At 33.7% G+C, this 15,879-nt stretch overlaps 1 protein-coding gene across 1 annotated transcript; it reads left to right on the top strand.

Annotated features, from left to right (window-relative positions):
- The first annotated feature begins 206 nt into the window (after positions 1–206).
- Positions 207–2,185, top strand: LOC147403390 (protein LIGHT-DEPENDENT SHORT HYPOCOTYLS 4-like). The gene is made up of 2 exons (XM_086438967.1): positions 207–663; positions 1,031–2,185. The coding sequence occupies exon 2, from the start codon at positions 1,207–1,209 to the stop codon at positions 1,777–1,779; it is 573 nt and encodes a 190-aa protein (XP_086295093.1). The 5' UTR covers positions 207–663; positions 1,031–1,206; the 3' UTR covers positions 1,780–2,185.
- The last annotated feature ends 13,694 nt before the right edge of the window (positions 2,186–15,879 follow it).

The following is a 15,879-nucleotide window of genomic DNA, read 5'->3' as shown; positions in this document are numbered from 1 at the left end:
TTTTGTTAGTGTAAGAATTACATAGGAGATTTTCTCATAATTTTATAGGTGGGATGGGACCTAATTTGGACATCATAGAGAGGAAACAAAAATTAGTGGTATTTTGGTAATTAAGAAAAGGCATTGTCATTCATTACAAAAGGATGAAGAAACAAAATCATGTTATTCCCTCATATTTTTACCCCCATACCTTTCTCCTTGATGTCCCTATCATCTGAGCCAACTTTCAACCTCTTCCCAATTCAAGATATAGCCCTAACTAAGCTCTCATCTCTCTCTCTCTCTCTCTCTCTCTGACACTACTACTTTCATCAAGAAGTAGGATTTCAGTTGCACCCCTTATTTTCAGAAAAAAAGTCTACTTCTCTCTAAAACAATTTCGGAAAACAAAGTAGTTTGTCCTCCAACATCACTGGTTCTATAAAAAGAGAAAGCCTACCAACATCAAAGACTTTCAAGTTTTCTAGTATTGCTCAAACAAAGAAGTCCCCTCAAAAAGAAAGGATGGAAAGCATCGTCTGAAGAACCACCTAAGTATTTTGAGAGTTAACAGTGTTCATCAGCAGAAACATCTGAAAATAGATCCAAACACAGCTGCAAGGAATAGCAGAAGAAAAAGAGATGCCTGATCTCTTCATGTGAATTGAAGTGCATCTGTCTCTGGTTTGTACTCTCTCTCTCTCTCTCTTCCCCTACAGTCTATCCCTCTGCTTAGATTTTTGTTCCACCAATATTTCTAGTTTCTTCTCTCTCTAACAGTCTTCCACTCTGGTTAGATTATTGTTCTTGTTGGTCTTCTGATCCCTCTCTCTTTCTCTGGTCTTTCTCCTCCCTACAATCTTTCCCTCTTCGTAGATTTTTATTCTACAATCTTTCTTGTTTCTTCTCTCTCTACAATCTTCCACTCTGGTTAGATTTTGATTCTTTTTACTCTCTCTCTCTCTCTACAATCTTCCACTCTGCTTAGATTTTTGTTCTTTTTAGTTTTTCTGATCTCTCTCTATCTCTGGTCTTTGTCACACACTTTCAGCCTCTAAAGGAAAAAAAAAAACATACAAGCAGCAGAAGAAGCAGCCTGAAGAGGGCAGATAGAACGTCACCATCATCATCATCACCACCACCAACGCATACTACAGCTGCAAAATCCAACAAAAAACAAAAAATCCAAAATAAAAGAAAAACACGAACAAGCCGATCATCATTTCCATGGAAGCAATTGTAGCAACAGACAATAGTTCTAATTCAGAAAACACCATCATCATCGCCAACAACACCACCAATACTTCCTCCTTCATTACAACCTCATCGTCATCATCTAATCCCACCACCCCAAGCCGCTACGAAAACCAAAAGCGCCGGGACTGGAACACCTTCGGCCAATACCTAAAAAACCACCGTCCCCCACTCTCACTATCCCGCTGCAGCAGTGCGCATGTCCTCGAATTCCTCCGTTACCTCGACCAATTCGGCAAAACCAAAGTCCACACCCAAATCTGCCCTTTCTTCGGTCTTCCTAACCCACCTGCACCGTGCCCGTGCCCTCTTCGTCAAGCTTGGGGAAGTCTCGACGCTCTCATCGGCCGTCTTCGAGCCGCTTTCGAAGAACATGGTGGGAAACCTGAAGCAAACCCATTTGGTGCTCGAGCCGTAAGGCTTTATTTGCGCGAAGTTCGTGAATTGCAGGCCAAAGCAAGAGGAATTAGCTATGAGAAGAAGAAGCGAAAGCGCCCACCGCAGCCGCCGACTCCAACCGCTTTGCCGCCTACCGGTGCAACTTAGTAACCTCCCCAAATTATCAACAATAAGAGGAGAATCAGTGAAGTAGAAGTCTTTTTTTTTTTTTTTTTCTTTATCTATAAATGGGTATTTTCTCTATTTTGTTCTCTTTCAATAGCTATTAATTGTGTTATGTTTTAGTTTCAACTGTATCTGTGTCTGTATTTGTGGGTAGGGTTTATATATTTTCCCTCTTTTAAGGCAAATAGTAGTAGCAGTGGTACTAGTGGCAGGAGCAACAGCAGTAGCTCTATTTGTTGTAGTAACAGTAGTAGTAACCAGTGAGTAGTGTACTTGTGTAGTAGTTGTGGGTCTGTTTGGAAAAGAGCATCTAATTGCTCTTGGATATATGTACTTGAAAACTCATGCATGGCAAGTAATAGATCATTTGCAGATCATGTTTTTTATACCTCTTTTGTGTTTCATTTCTTATGTTTTATAATGGGAAAAGCTAGCAATTCAGCATTAGATGATGAAGAGTAGTATATCTGTCTATTAAATTCTCTTTACCATCTCTTTGACTCATCTTCTTTCTTTCTTTTGTTTCCCCCTGTCAACTGATTTTCTTCAGCTGAAGTTGATTTAGAAACTATAACTTAGCTTGTTATGTGGAGAACTAAATTTGAATCCCTTTAAAAGAGTAATTGTTACAGATGATGTGGTCTTTTGTAACTAATAACTCCATCTTATCAATGCCTATTTGGTCTGTTATCCATTGAAGTTTAACTTATCAAGATGTTAAGTAGTGTTGTCATTTCATTTGAAGAAGGATTTACAAATTAATGGCAGACAATGTTATCTCTTTAATTACTCCATATTTCTCTAAAATTACAAAGTGGGGTTGTGGCTTAATTATGCTCTCTAACCTCATTTATCATTGCAATCTCATAGCTTTCTACTCTATTCTGTCATAGATTAGTACTGGCCAGATGTTCCAAAGCATTGAAGGGGTGAAGCTAAACTAACACCATTTAAAGAAAGGGTAAACTAATAAGGTTCTTAACTTTTAATTAAAGACAATCTAAGTAGGTCCACAATTAGAGAAAAAAGACGAAACCAAAATCTATTTTTCTAATTGTAGATGCTAGCTATGAATAAATATATGTTAATATGTAATTAAATATTGATAAGGTAGGATTGGTGTGTTGGGATTTTAAGAAACAATTTTCTATTCAATTTGGCCGACATCCCATGTAACAATATCAACAGTAGTCTCCTATAATTGGCTTACGTTGTATTTCCTTTTTTGGAATACTGATTATTCATTTATTTTTCCTTGAAGACTGTATTTTTCTCATTCTTCTTCATTGTTGTGTAGAGAAGCTCCCTCTTTCTTTATTGGGTGTTTGTGGTCTAGAAGGGAACAAAAGATATATGGTATAGATGCTGGGAAGCTTTTTACCTTTAGGTGTTCCAAGTGGTGGGTATTGAAATGCCACTATGCAAATTAAAGGATCAATTCCCACCACTAATCATGTAGGTTTATAGAAAGATTACTTCAAAATGATATAATTCCAATGAAGGGCCCCATAAACAACAAATAATAATTGAACAAAGTACTATATTTATGATCGATGTCATGAAATTATTATTAATTCCTAATTGGGGTAATTGCACCTAAGCATCATATTGGGTTTGAATATTTTATCTTAATTTGTTGAACACTTAGCAGTCGAATCCCTTGTTTGCTGAATATTAAACATCCAGACAAAATCTTTCTCTTTATCTCGTTGTTTCTTTCACAGAGAATCATCGAGAATCTTGGATATAATATTTTTTAGGGGGTCAACTCAATGAAGCATTAACAAGAGGATTAGTGGTTGTTAGTAACTGGAACCTTTGTTAGGGCACCTCTATTGCTCCTAAATCCTAATTGTTCTCCAAATCTTGCTCCAACAACGAAGAATCTCGCTCCATCCCTTTTTTTTAAACTACAATGGCCAAAAAAATTTGACTCTTAAATGTTCAGATGAAAATGATTGCAACTAAATATTGGTGACTAATTCTTACAACTATGAGACTAAATGGGTATAAAAGTGGAAAAAGTTAAATCTATGGAAATAATAGAAATCACCTGAAATCTTTCAAATACCCAGAAAAAAAAAAAGACAAGAAACAGAAAATTCAATTGCTGGAAACACATTATGGTGTGGTGTCAGTAAAAGTTGGTGTGGCAATAGCAACTCTCTTATATTGTAGTTGGGTCAGATGGCTTATGAAAAGTGTATGAATGACAAAACATTTTTTTTTTTTTTTTTAAGCTCTGCAGGCAAGCATTATATTAAATGATGTGAAAAGAGTGTTTGGGTTTTGTGAATTTTGTTTTATCAGATTTTCTCTCTGTGTACTCTCTTGGCAACACATCAGCTATACTCCAATACCTCCCTAAATACATGCCTTATATATCTCCAAGAGATTTCTTAACACATTGAATGATGACTTAAATCATGGATAATTTCCCCCTTTTAATTCCAATATTTTCAGTAATTGAGAATCCCTTTCAATGACATTACAATTAGCCGCAGCTTGGTTGTTCTCATCGAACCATAATTGTCACCATTCTACCTTCATCATCCCTATATATTATATTCCTGCTCCACCACTTAATCCAGGATTACCCATCGAGCAACTTGGTTGGTCTCATCATCAAACAATAATTGGATTGGAAACCATGTACCTTAAACACACAAACAACCCTTTCATCTTCAATCTCTTCATTCTCTTCATTGGTTGTATCAATGGGCCAAATCTCTCTTAACCAAGAGATTACACTATTCTTCATCATATACTGAAAGCAACAGACCTCACATTCAAATATTTGCCATGGAACTATAGCACACAAAGCATCTAATTTGCGAATAATCCGTACTTTTATACCATGCATGAACCGGTTGCTGAAACGTTAAGGTCTTACTAACCATCCCCTTCCTGCCAGTTCCATCCCTAATTGATTTGTGAACTTGCATTTCTTATCTTATGGTAAGACACACTGAGTATATATGTCATGCCCAAAGTCATTCTAGGCTCTGGTCTCTAGGATTCTCATTCCCTTGTTTGTATCTAACATGAATCAAACCAATACATAAAAAATACCTAGGTGTTAGTGATGCGAAAAGTTAAGCTCATATCTGTTTTGACTCATAACAGTACAATACCATGTTTTGATCAATAAGATTATTACTCAAGTTATGTTATCTAAAAAGAAAATTATTCGAACCATAATTCTTATAAATGGACTCTTTCAATTAATGGTATGCATGATGATAGAACTCACTCAAGAATACTTTACTAGCTCAATGGCTAGAATTGAGATTGTCAAAGATTCACAAAGATATACTTAACCTAATTGAAAGTGTTAAATTTCATTATTAATGTAGAAAACACATTAGGTTTGGCATTCTAAAAGAGAACTAGTAGTACCACCATATCTTCACAACCTTCAAGGGATGCTAGTTCTTGTTAGGGGAATATTTGGCCAAGAAGGTAACACATTTTTGTGGATATAATCTTCACTGGTGATAAAAGTGTAATTATGTTTCTTATGGAGTATATATTTCTTTTTATTCAATGAAAGAGTAATCTATATATATATATATATATATATATATATATATATATATATATATAGGGAGGGGTTCGGCAGCCCTAAAGTTTGCCAAGTTTGGTGCCAAACATTTTTTGTAAATCACTTTTGATGAGGTTAGAAGTTTAGGAATAGGCTGATTTTTTGTGAGGATGATCTCTACAGTGAAGAGATCATCCTCACAAAAAAATCAGCTCATTTTGAAACTTCTAACCCTAGTTTACAAGTTGAAAAATCGTGGACCGTCCAATTTTTGTAAATCACTTTTGATGGGGTTATAAGTTTTGGAATATGTTGATTTTTGGTGAGGATGATCTCCTCATCATAGAGATCATCCTCACAAAAAATCAGCTAATTCCAAAACTTCTAACCCATATTTTGAAAAATGTTTGGCACCAAACTTGGCAAACTTTAGGGCTGCTGAACTGTCCCCATATATATATATATATATATATTTACATAGTTCCCTCAAGATTGAGGCACATCTGATCCACAAATCCATACTAGTCGATTCCACTATGAAGAAAAAACTCTCTCTCTCTCTCTCTCTCTTTCTCTCTATATATATAATATAGAGAGAAAGAGAGAGAGAGAGTGTTTTTTCTTCATAGTGGAATCGACTAGTATGGATTTGTAGATTAGATGTGCCTCAATCTTGAGGGTATAGATTTGTGGATCAGATGTGCCTCAATCTTGAGGGAACCATGTAAATCTTTGTGTGCTTGAATCTTTGTCTATTTTTCATATTGTTCTTAGATGGATTTCTTTACATTAATGGTACCACCATAAAATAAAAGAACTCTTGATGAAGAATCAACGATAACCCTTTTGTATAAACAACACAAATTAGTGGAACCCCTTTGAGTGCATGTGTGTGCGGACAAGCACACCTCTTTTGAAATAGTTATACAACTATCTCGAAACAATTGTTATAAATACAATAAAGCATTGAATGTCACTTTTGAGGTAATTGTATCTCTGTAAGAGGAACAAGATCCCTGTTTGAGAACTACAACTGAACAAAAAAGAGCCATCGTACTCTTGAGTTTAAGAGGCATCTTGCGTTAGAGAACTTGTGTGATAGTTTCTCTTTAGGAAAATGCCGAACTGACTTCCTTTGACACTGTGCTTAACACGGTGCTGACATGGCAGTGTAAAGAGAATCATAAATTTGTTAATTTGTATCTCGAGGAAACAATCTATGATTGAGGCACACTGCCACATCAGCATAGTGTTGAGTACACTGTGGAAGGAAATCAATTTAGAACAATTCTTCTCTTTATACTTAATGCAAACTTCAAGAGAACATTTAATGTGAGTTAAATTGAATTTAATTGTATCCTAAAAGCAAATTCATTAGAATAGCAATTTCATTTTTCCTAATAAAATGAGGGTACCTATTGTTTATAAGACATCATAATAATGAACGTGCCCCTGGGTAATTCAATGTTTCACAATTTCTTTAGGGTAAATTACAATTTGACCACTTATAGTTGTCATAATTCCATTTTTGACCCTTATGTTTTGTTAATTGCACTTACTTCTCTTATAGTTGTCTACCGAGTTCACTTACTCCCTTTCATCAAATTGTCGTCAACCTAACAGTTAAATTCCTTTTATAAAAATCATTTTTCTCTTTTAAAAATATTATTATTTTGTATAAACAAAAATATGCTTGTAAAAAATGGGTTTAATGAATACTTAGATGGAGGCATTTTAGTTATTATTTTAAAATTTAATTTTTGAATAAAAATAATATAAAATAGTAAAATAACATTTGAATTTTACCCGTCAATGAAAAGGGACGTAAGTGCAATTATAAAAACATTAGAAGGTCAAAATAGAATTAAGCAAAACTATATGGATTCAAAGTGTAATTTACCCTTTCTTCTGTTCATTTACCCCTTTTTGTTTCATATTGCAACCCAATTAAAGGGCAAATTTTACCTTTAGAACAGCACATACAAAGTGTGTTGTATAATATAAGAGTCATGATAATCTGACTTCCCTATGTGGCATAGTCAATCGACTCCCCTAACGTGGGATGTGCTGAACCATGGATTTCCTTTCATCAAGATACACAATTGCACATATTTTTTAGAATGTGCAATTGTATATCCCGAGGCATAAAGTCTATGATTTTGACAAATTCCACGTCAGGAGAATCGATTGAGTATGCCATGTGGGGGAGTCATATTATCAACACTCATATTATAAAGATATCGAAAAGTTATATTCTTTTCTTATTATAATCAGCTTGTTGTTATCATTAATTTTGATTTGGGAAAGAAATGCATCATTGATCAAGCAAATCGGTTTATGTTATCTTATCTTATTTATTTATTTATTAGTTTTTGGTATAAAATATCACTTTCATATATGCTCCTTGGATATTTTTTTCCAATAAAGTACATATCACATTATCACAAATGTGACTTCCTTAAACGTATCCATGTGTACCATTCAATAGTACCATATACATGATGAGAATATAATCGAAATGTATGATAAAGCACCATATGGCAAGTGGTCCAAATCAGAAGTTATTATTATTATTATTATTATTATTTTGAGGATGGAGATCTAACAAGAAAGTTAGCTATCGCAAACTACCTTTTAATAAGAAAGCTATAGCCTATAACATTCCTATACCCTCATGGAAGTTTTTGTACGGTTAGATCCTCAAATATGATATTTATGTGGATCTTACTTTCTACAAGCCAGCGACACTACACAAATAGGGGTAAAGAATAGAAGTATATTTGAGGCTGCTAACTCATCTCTAATATTAAAATGAGAGACAATGGGCATTGTTTATCTTAATCCATATTAGTTCAACTTCTTAATTACAAATTGGCCCATAACACCTTTTTCTTTATATATATATATATATATATATATATAGGAGTGTTCAATGGCCAACTTTTTGGCAAAACATTTTTCAAAACATGAGTTAGAGGTTTTGGAATGGGCTGATTTTTGGTGAGGATGATCTCTACGGTGAGGAGATCATCATCACCAAAAATCAGCCCATTCCAAAACTTCTAACCCCATCAAAAATGATTTACAAAAAATGGACGGTCCACGATTTTTCAGCTTGTAAACATGGGTTAGAAGTTTTGGAATGGCCTGATTTTTGGTGAGGATGATCTCCTCACCGTAGAGATGAAAAAATGTTTTGCCAAAAAGTTTGCCATTGAACGCTACCCATATATATAAAAGGGAGAGGGAGAGGGAGAGGTAGAAAGCCTTACCCTTCTCTCACTAACCCTAATGTAGGACTCTCTCTCATATTAAACTCTTTATGGAAGAAGTAAAAGGATCTTTCTAGAAGTATATATGGAAGCAATCTGATTGCTATCTTTGTCTCATGCTAATTTTTTTTGAGTCGATAAGAACCACATGGCATAATGTAGGGTTCTTTTGGAGTGATAAAGGAAGTCCAACACCATCTAATCACTAACGCACTTTGTATCCCAAGGAGAATGGTCTCCATTATATTATATTGTGAAGGAGATTAAGGTCAAATTGTCTCTTGCAATTTATGAAAGCAATCATATTTTAGAGAAGTCAAAGTCAATATGATTATAGATTCTTTAGTAAAATTTACCTCAACACCAAATACCTGTATTTCTTTTTCAAATGTACATGAATTTCCCTTCGAAATTAAGAAGAGTGTCCCATATAACGAATAAAATTTTGGTTGCAAAAGAGTCAACACGTGTACTGATGATATTTTAAATTTATAAAACTATCCTTGTTAGGCTTAATTAAATTATTGCTCATCCAAAGACTGTGAAATCTAGGATTGATTTTCTTGTAAATAAGAAGGGTCATTCTATTTGTAATGGGGTCAAAATGGTGGGTGCAGGTAGCTTGGCACGAGCAAAAATCTCTTCTCATCAGTATGCTCCTCAGTTAAAATTCTATCATTATTTTTTATATTTAAAAATCCTTAAAAAATTAATTAAGATATTTTGAAATTTTGAGTTATATTTTTTCTTCAAAAAATATGAAAGGTAAAAGCATAACTCAGTCAACCTCATATAGGATATTCCGAGTTGACTTAGTCGAATTTTCAAGTAAAGCTATGAGTGGGTTCAAAGTTCAAAAGAGTTATAGAGCCAAATTAACTCTTTTCAGTCAAGCCGGTTGACTTAGCCAAGTTTCAAGTCAACTAATAGTGTTATAAAATATGGCGTTTGACTAGTTTCTTAGTAAATAATCATTGTGATTTCCATTTGGACTTTCTGATCTCAAACGGGGTTTCTCAGGAGAAGAATAGACGGTTGAGATAAGAGAAAAAACACAAATTTTCTAGCGATCAGTACAATATTTTTAGAGATTAGTTAAAAATTGGATTTTTTCGGACTGATCTTCCGTTTCAACTGTTTGCTTAGCCTCAAACATCTTTTGATGCTAGCGTTTCCATTACATTTTTCACGTTGTTACCGGCTACAAGAAGTCAAGAATACTCCTACAAACATCTCTCTTTCTCTCTGAATTTCTCCCCTTCTCCACATTTCTTCACTTGGGAACTCTCTTTTAGGGTTTGAATTGTGGTCTTCCCTCCCTTTCCTCCCCTCACTCTTTACGTGTGGGTGCTCTTTAAGGTGTTTTGTGGATGTGGTAGTTATTAATTCAAGATGAATTTCGTATTTTCTCATTACTTGATTTTCAATCTTGCTTTAGTTCCTTTAAGATTTAGTTTTTGGTTCATTTTTCTTCTACGGATTCATTGAATTTTTTGGGTACCTTTTGTTTTCGTAGATGCAAAAGATACATTGTGCTCCTTTTCTTTTGGGTATTTATTATCATATTAGCTTATTGGTCTGTGTTGTTTGAAATTTATTAAATGACTATTCATTGAGATGGTTTTAGATCTCAATTTTGCGTCACAAATGATGTTGAAATGACTCTGACAAGTCAACTTGCTAATCTGAATGATTTTGAAGTTTTTTCCAATCTAGAAACCATAAAGAAAGACAAGGGGAAAGAAGAAGGACATCTCGTTTATGCCATCTTGTCTTATTTTACTAAAAATACCAAGACAATCTTTGGTAAGTTATCTTAGTTTGGGACAATTTTTATAATCATGATTTATTAATTGTCCATTGTTTTTTTTTTATAAGGAATATTTATGAAAAAATGAAACTTTTGACAAATTTACGATTCTGGCTCACAATTCATTTTAATTGCCAAAATGTGAATAGTAACGAATTTGCAATTAAAGTGACTTTTCCAATTAGTCACTTTAAACTTGCGAAATAATTACTTTAAAACCTCTAAATTTATAACAATTCATGTTTTGATAATTAATATGAACGGTGAGCCAGAATCTTAAATTCTTCAAATTAATTCAATTCACGAAATGGTAATTCACCATATTTATAATTTAACTTAGATGATAATAATTATGGTAATGATTTAGTTCATATTTCAATTGGATGTGGAATGTAGATAATAAATAAAAGGAAATGAGAACTAACAAGTGTGGAGTATAGTGGTCAGGGCCACTCTCCAAAAAGGGAGAGATCTTGAATTCAAGCCGCCCTCATTAGCCACCCTGATAGATTAATCCCGACTTACTTGGTATGCTTGGTTTTGTGGGGTATTGTATGTATTCGGGGGATTTGAGCGGGATATGATGCTCTAAGAAGCCAATTGCTTCGCCCTTGCTAGTCGGGCCTATGGTTCAAATAATCTCATAATAAAAACAATGAAAAAAAGACAAAAAGATTAGAAAGATACTTCTACAAAAGTAATAAATCAAAACAAAAGCTACCGCCATAAACCTTCTTATTATGTATTATGCTTTCGACAATTTGTACCTTCTTTGGATTCAATATCAGTAGCTAATTCACTTTATAAGATATGTTACAGTGTAATACGGTCTAGGGCTAGGCTATTTTGATGTAGCGTGAACCAAAGAAAGGATATGATCAACGTCAATATCCAATGAAAAGAACTAGAATCAAAACTCAATCCAATAACGAAAATGAATAATACTAAGCTCGTTAAAGTAAGGTAGAATCAAAGGTGCATGATTATGACTTCTATAACTAAACTTATTAACAAACAAAACTTACCTAACATAGCGAAATTGCTTAAAAGGGGGTAAACGCAAGAATCAATCCTAAAATTGGAAAAGTACATGGTAAAACATGGACCTTGAAGATCTCGACGATTTCATTAAAGAATGAGTTTCATTGCATGATTCCAACTCCAGGGTCTATGATTTCTACTAGTGTTTTTTTAAGGCGTTCTGTTGCTTGGACATTTGGCAATCCAAACGCTCCTTGAAAATCTTCTACTACTTCTTCTACATCATATTTACACCCATCATTTGTATTTATTGCACCTACTTAAACACATTTTTGGGTGGAGTCCATAAAGGTGAGTGGGCACACTAAGTATAAATAGTGGGTGCAAATAAAAAAGTCATAACATATATATTGACTAAGGCAGCAAGGCTCAACCCGATTGATGGACCAGCCTGGATTGAGGTGTGTAGAATATGAGAAGGGCCCAGGTTAGAATAACTAAACCTGACCTTAATTCGGATTGAGGGCTCAAGCAACCCAATCAACTCAACCTGAACTTGAGTTTATATAATAATTTATAAATATTTTTAAACTAATCATATATTTTTAGTAAAGATTTCTTTTTTTACTTTTATTTTTAGTTGTGTCTATTGCTATATTTATGTATGTAAAGATTTTTTGTTCAACAAGCCCAATTGCCAAAAACTATGTAATTCTTAATAATCCGAACCCTAATTTAAAAGCTCAAGCTCTTACTGAGCTTTGTTCAAGGAGCTCAGACTCAATGCTTGGGTTGAGAGCTATGCCACTTGAATTGAGCTTGGGTCCTAAGACCCGTAGGTTGCAGCCCTAGTATTTATAAAGAAGATAAGCTTCGTAAAAGATTAAGATCATGCAATTCTATATTAGATTAGATTGATAAATTTTTATTATATCACATGTTGAAATGGTCATTTGAGACATTCTCTTAAATGAAGAAGAAAGCGGAGATGCCCATATGGGGTGTGACTTGGTGGTAAGACATGGCAACAAGAGTTTGCTCCTCTTGGTTGTGAGTTCGAAACTGAGTGCAGCGTCTAAAAAACTTATTTAATGGGATTTGTGGGCTCTCATGAGGCCCCGGGAGACTTAGTCTCACCCATGTGGGGGATACTCTCTGGGTTACCATAAAAAATAAAAATAAAAAGAAAGTGGAGCAATTTATGGGTGATAGGTGGAGGGGGGTCTTGTCATTATGAAATTTGAGGTTATTTCAATCTTTTCACCGACCCACGTATTGACCATGTGATATCTTTTGATTTCGATGCCTGTCAATGACAGGGTGACTTCGTGAAGGATCAAGTATAACTACATATATTTTAAATTTTATAAACTTGATTTGATTTAATTTTGAGTTGACTTGTACTAAAATTATGTGAAATTCACTAAGACCAACATGCCATCCGAGGTTTGAATTTGTTATTATTTCTATGCAAACACCTCAATGACCTTCAATTTGGAGATGCCTCGTGGGGGCATTCAATCTGCCCTCTCTCTATATATACACAAACATACACCTTTTTGATAATATAAAGTTATTAGTTTTGATGATCATTTTCTATAGTTGATTCGTAGCTATTGCTTTTAGTTATTATTTTGTAGCATTTATATAATTAATCAAATTAAAAAAATTTGTTTATAACAAATTTTCTTTTGCCTGAATGAATTTTCCATTAAATGTACCTTAGATGATATGACACATTGCAGAGCAACTTTGAGCTGTGGGTTGAACTCCAGCCTACCCATAATATACAAATGAGTCATTCTGGAGTAACATTTAAATTGTCACCGTTTGGAGGCATTGGTGTGTATAGAACCATAGATACTCTTCTCTCGTATCGATGAAAAGTATCTATGGTTATGTATGCACCATCACATCGGAACGTATAACAGATGTATATTTTAATGTTACTTCTGCATTATCCCATATACATACATATCTATCAAATCTTTAGAGAGTACTTATGCGATATGTGTCCTTTTTTGTTGGCAGTTTGTATATTTTTTGCTTTTGCAAGAAGCATTTATCATACTCATTCATGTTAAAACATGTATCTCAAGGATGTGTCATGTATGTAACAGATTTTAACAGATCTCATTAAAAACAATATTATTGAAATTAAAGAAAAGGAAAAAACTACTTAAAAAGGACCTGGCGGGGGGTTCTTTCTAAGTAGTCCCTAAGTTTGAGACATTCTCTTAATAGTTCATTTAGTAAAATTTTCTTTTCTTAATCGTCCATGCACCTCATCTCACATTGATAATATAGTTGAAATATCCAAATTTTCCTTTTCTCATCTGTTTCACTTAATTAAGGTTTTCAATGGCGATTATGATCATTTCCGACGATCTTTGATCATAAATGAAAAATGAAGAATGATATTCTTTTAATTTTGAACATTTTGACTTTTTTTTTTTTTCAATAATTTATAATAAAAAAATATGAAGAATGAAGTTAGGATTCTATTTATTTTTTATTTTTTATGATTATGTTGTAATTTTTTATGTGCAATTATGATTTATACATTTTAGGTATTTTGAGGAGATTTATCCAGTATCGAACTCAAAAAATTGAAACTTCTCGATCACTTACATTGTCAAATTCACAACTTTTTTATTGCCTAGTTCAACATTTAATTACTGTTGAGTTCAACCGATTTTTTTTATATGAAAATATTGTGGAACTCGACAATAATTAAATGTTGAATTAAACAATAAAAAAATAGTGAACTCGGCATTAAGTAATTAAATATTGAATTAGATAATAAAAAAATAGTGAACTTGACACTAAATAGTTAAATGTTGAACTAGACAATGAAAATTGGTGAAGTCGACATTATAATATAAACTAGATTTTTTTTGTTTTTTTGTTTTAAATTTTTGTACTTCGATACTTGATAAATTTCCTCGAAATATCCAAAATGCATATATCGTAGTTATAAATCAAAAGTTACGATGTAAACATAAAAAAAATTAGAATATCAACTTCGTTATTCATTTTTTTAATGGAACATCAAAATAAAGAAAATCCATTCGTCATTCATAGTCAAAAGATTATTAGAATTGAAAGCAATCATTATTAAAAATCCTAACTAAGTAAAAAAGGGTAGTTTTGGTATTTCAAATACATTATAATTGTGAGATGAGGTTCAGGGACTGTTAAGGAAATTTTACTAAATGAACTAGTAAGAAACCACCCAAAACGTAGGGATTATTTAAAAAGAAACCCCTATGTTTAAATCCTTTAAATAATTTTTCCTAAAAAAAAAAAAAAATCATTATATTTAAAATTCATTCTAAGAATGTCTATAAATTTGAGTCGTGATCATCAACTTACCCACGTGGCATACTCAATCAACACTTGGACATGAAATCGTAGATTTACTTTTTTTCAAAGATACAAAATTAAGATTCTTTATAAAAGTGCAAGGTTGTATCTCGAGGAGAGCATATCTACGATTTTCGAGTATGTCACGTCAAGGGGTCGATTTGATATGACACGTGCCTAAGCACGACTCATATAATTTTAATCGGTGATGCAATAGATTTTTCAACATATGATATAAGCAAGTTTGTCTTACCCGAACCTGGAAACATTGGTAAGGAGGGACTACATGGAGACCCAAAACAATTAGCCACGTGGCGTTGAATGTGTGGGTAGGAAGGCGGATTCCTGTTTAAATCATCAATAATTGCCGATTCTCTCTACCACACACGTACACAGTGAATACTCGAGTAGTCGTACAAAAATCCCGCAATTTTCGCTGAAAATCTAATGGGACTTTGACTTGACAGTGGGCCCACCAAACATGCTCCCCCACGTGGCTGATGTCTGGTATACTGTACGCTTGCACCTGCCATTTACACGTTGTCACGTGTCTCTGTTTTCTTGTGGTGTAGCAGTCAAACTCAATTGGCCCCCCCATCTTTCATTTTCCACTTAGGGAAGTCTGTTTTTTTCGTACATCGGCCCAATTGTCGTATCGAGGTGATAAAACTTTGAATCAATCCATCGCATCAAATCTTCTTATACCAAAAGATGCCACTTGGCATTTGTATTGGGCCATCTAAAACTTGGTTTTGGATTTTCCAACTCAACTCTTACGGACTAACTCAAAATTTAATGACGTGGCATGTGGAAGAATCGTTGATTTTTTCATCGGGATACATGCACATCCTTAGAAAACATGTGAAGATGTGTATCCCGAGGGAAAAAATAATGGTTCTTGCACATGCCACATCAGTGTAAACTTTTAAATTATTCTGTCAGAGGTTGAGTTAGTAAATAAGCACTCTTTTACAAAATCTATTATACTTGGAATGACAATGCGTGGATTCGATTCAGATTTGGTTGAGTTTTGGGGGAATGACTCTGAAAGATATTTTACAGAGAATATGTACCAAATAGTCCCCTACTAAAAAATATAAAATATTTAA

This window comes from Akebia trifoliata, chromosome 4 (assembly GCF_017979445.1).
Source record: "Akebia trifoliata isolate Shusen 1 chromosome 4, ASM1797944v1, whole genome shotgun sequence".
Classification (NCBI taxonomy): domain Eukaryota; kingdom Viridiplantae; phylum Streptophyta; class Magnoliopsida; order Ranunculales; family Lardizabalaceae; genus Akebia; species Akebia trifoliata.
Note: the sequence above shows the minus strand (reverse complement) of the source record. Positions and strands in the feature narration are given on the sequence as shown.

Excerpts from the sequence above, each read along its gene's own strand:
- LOC147403390 (XM_086438967.1), top strand. The coding sequence starts at position 1,207 with ATGGAAGCAATTGTAGCAACAGACAATAGTTCTAATTCAGAAAACACC.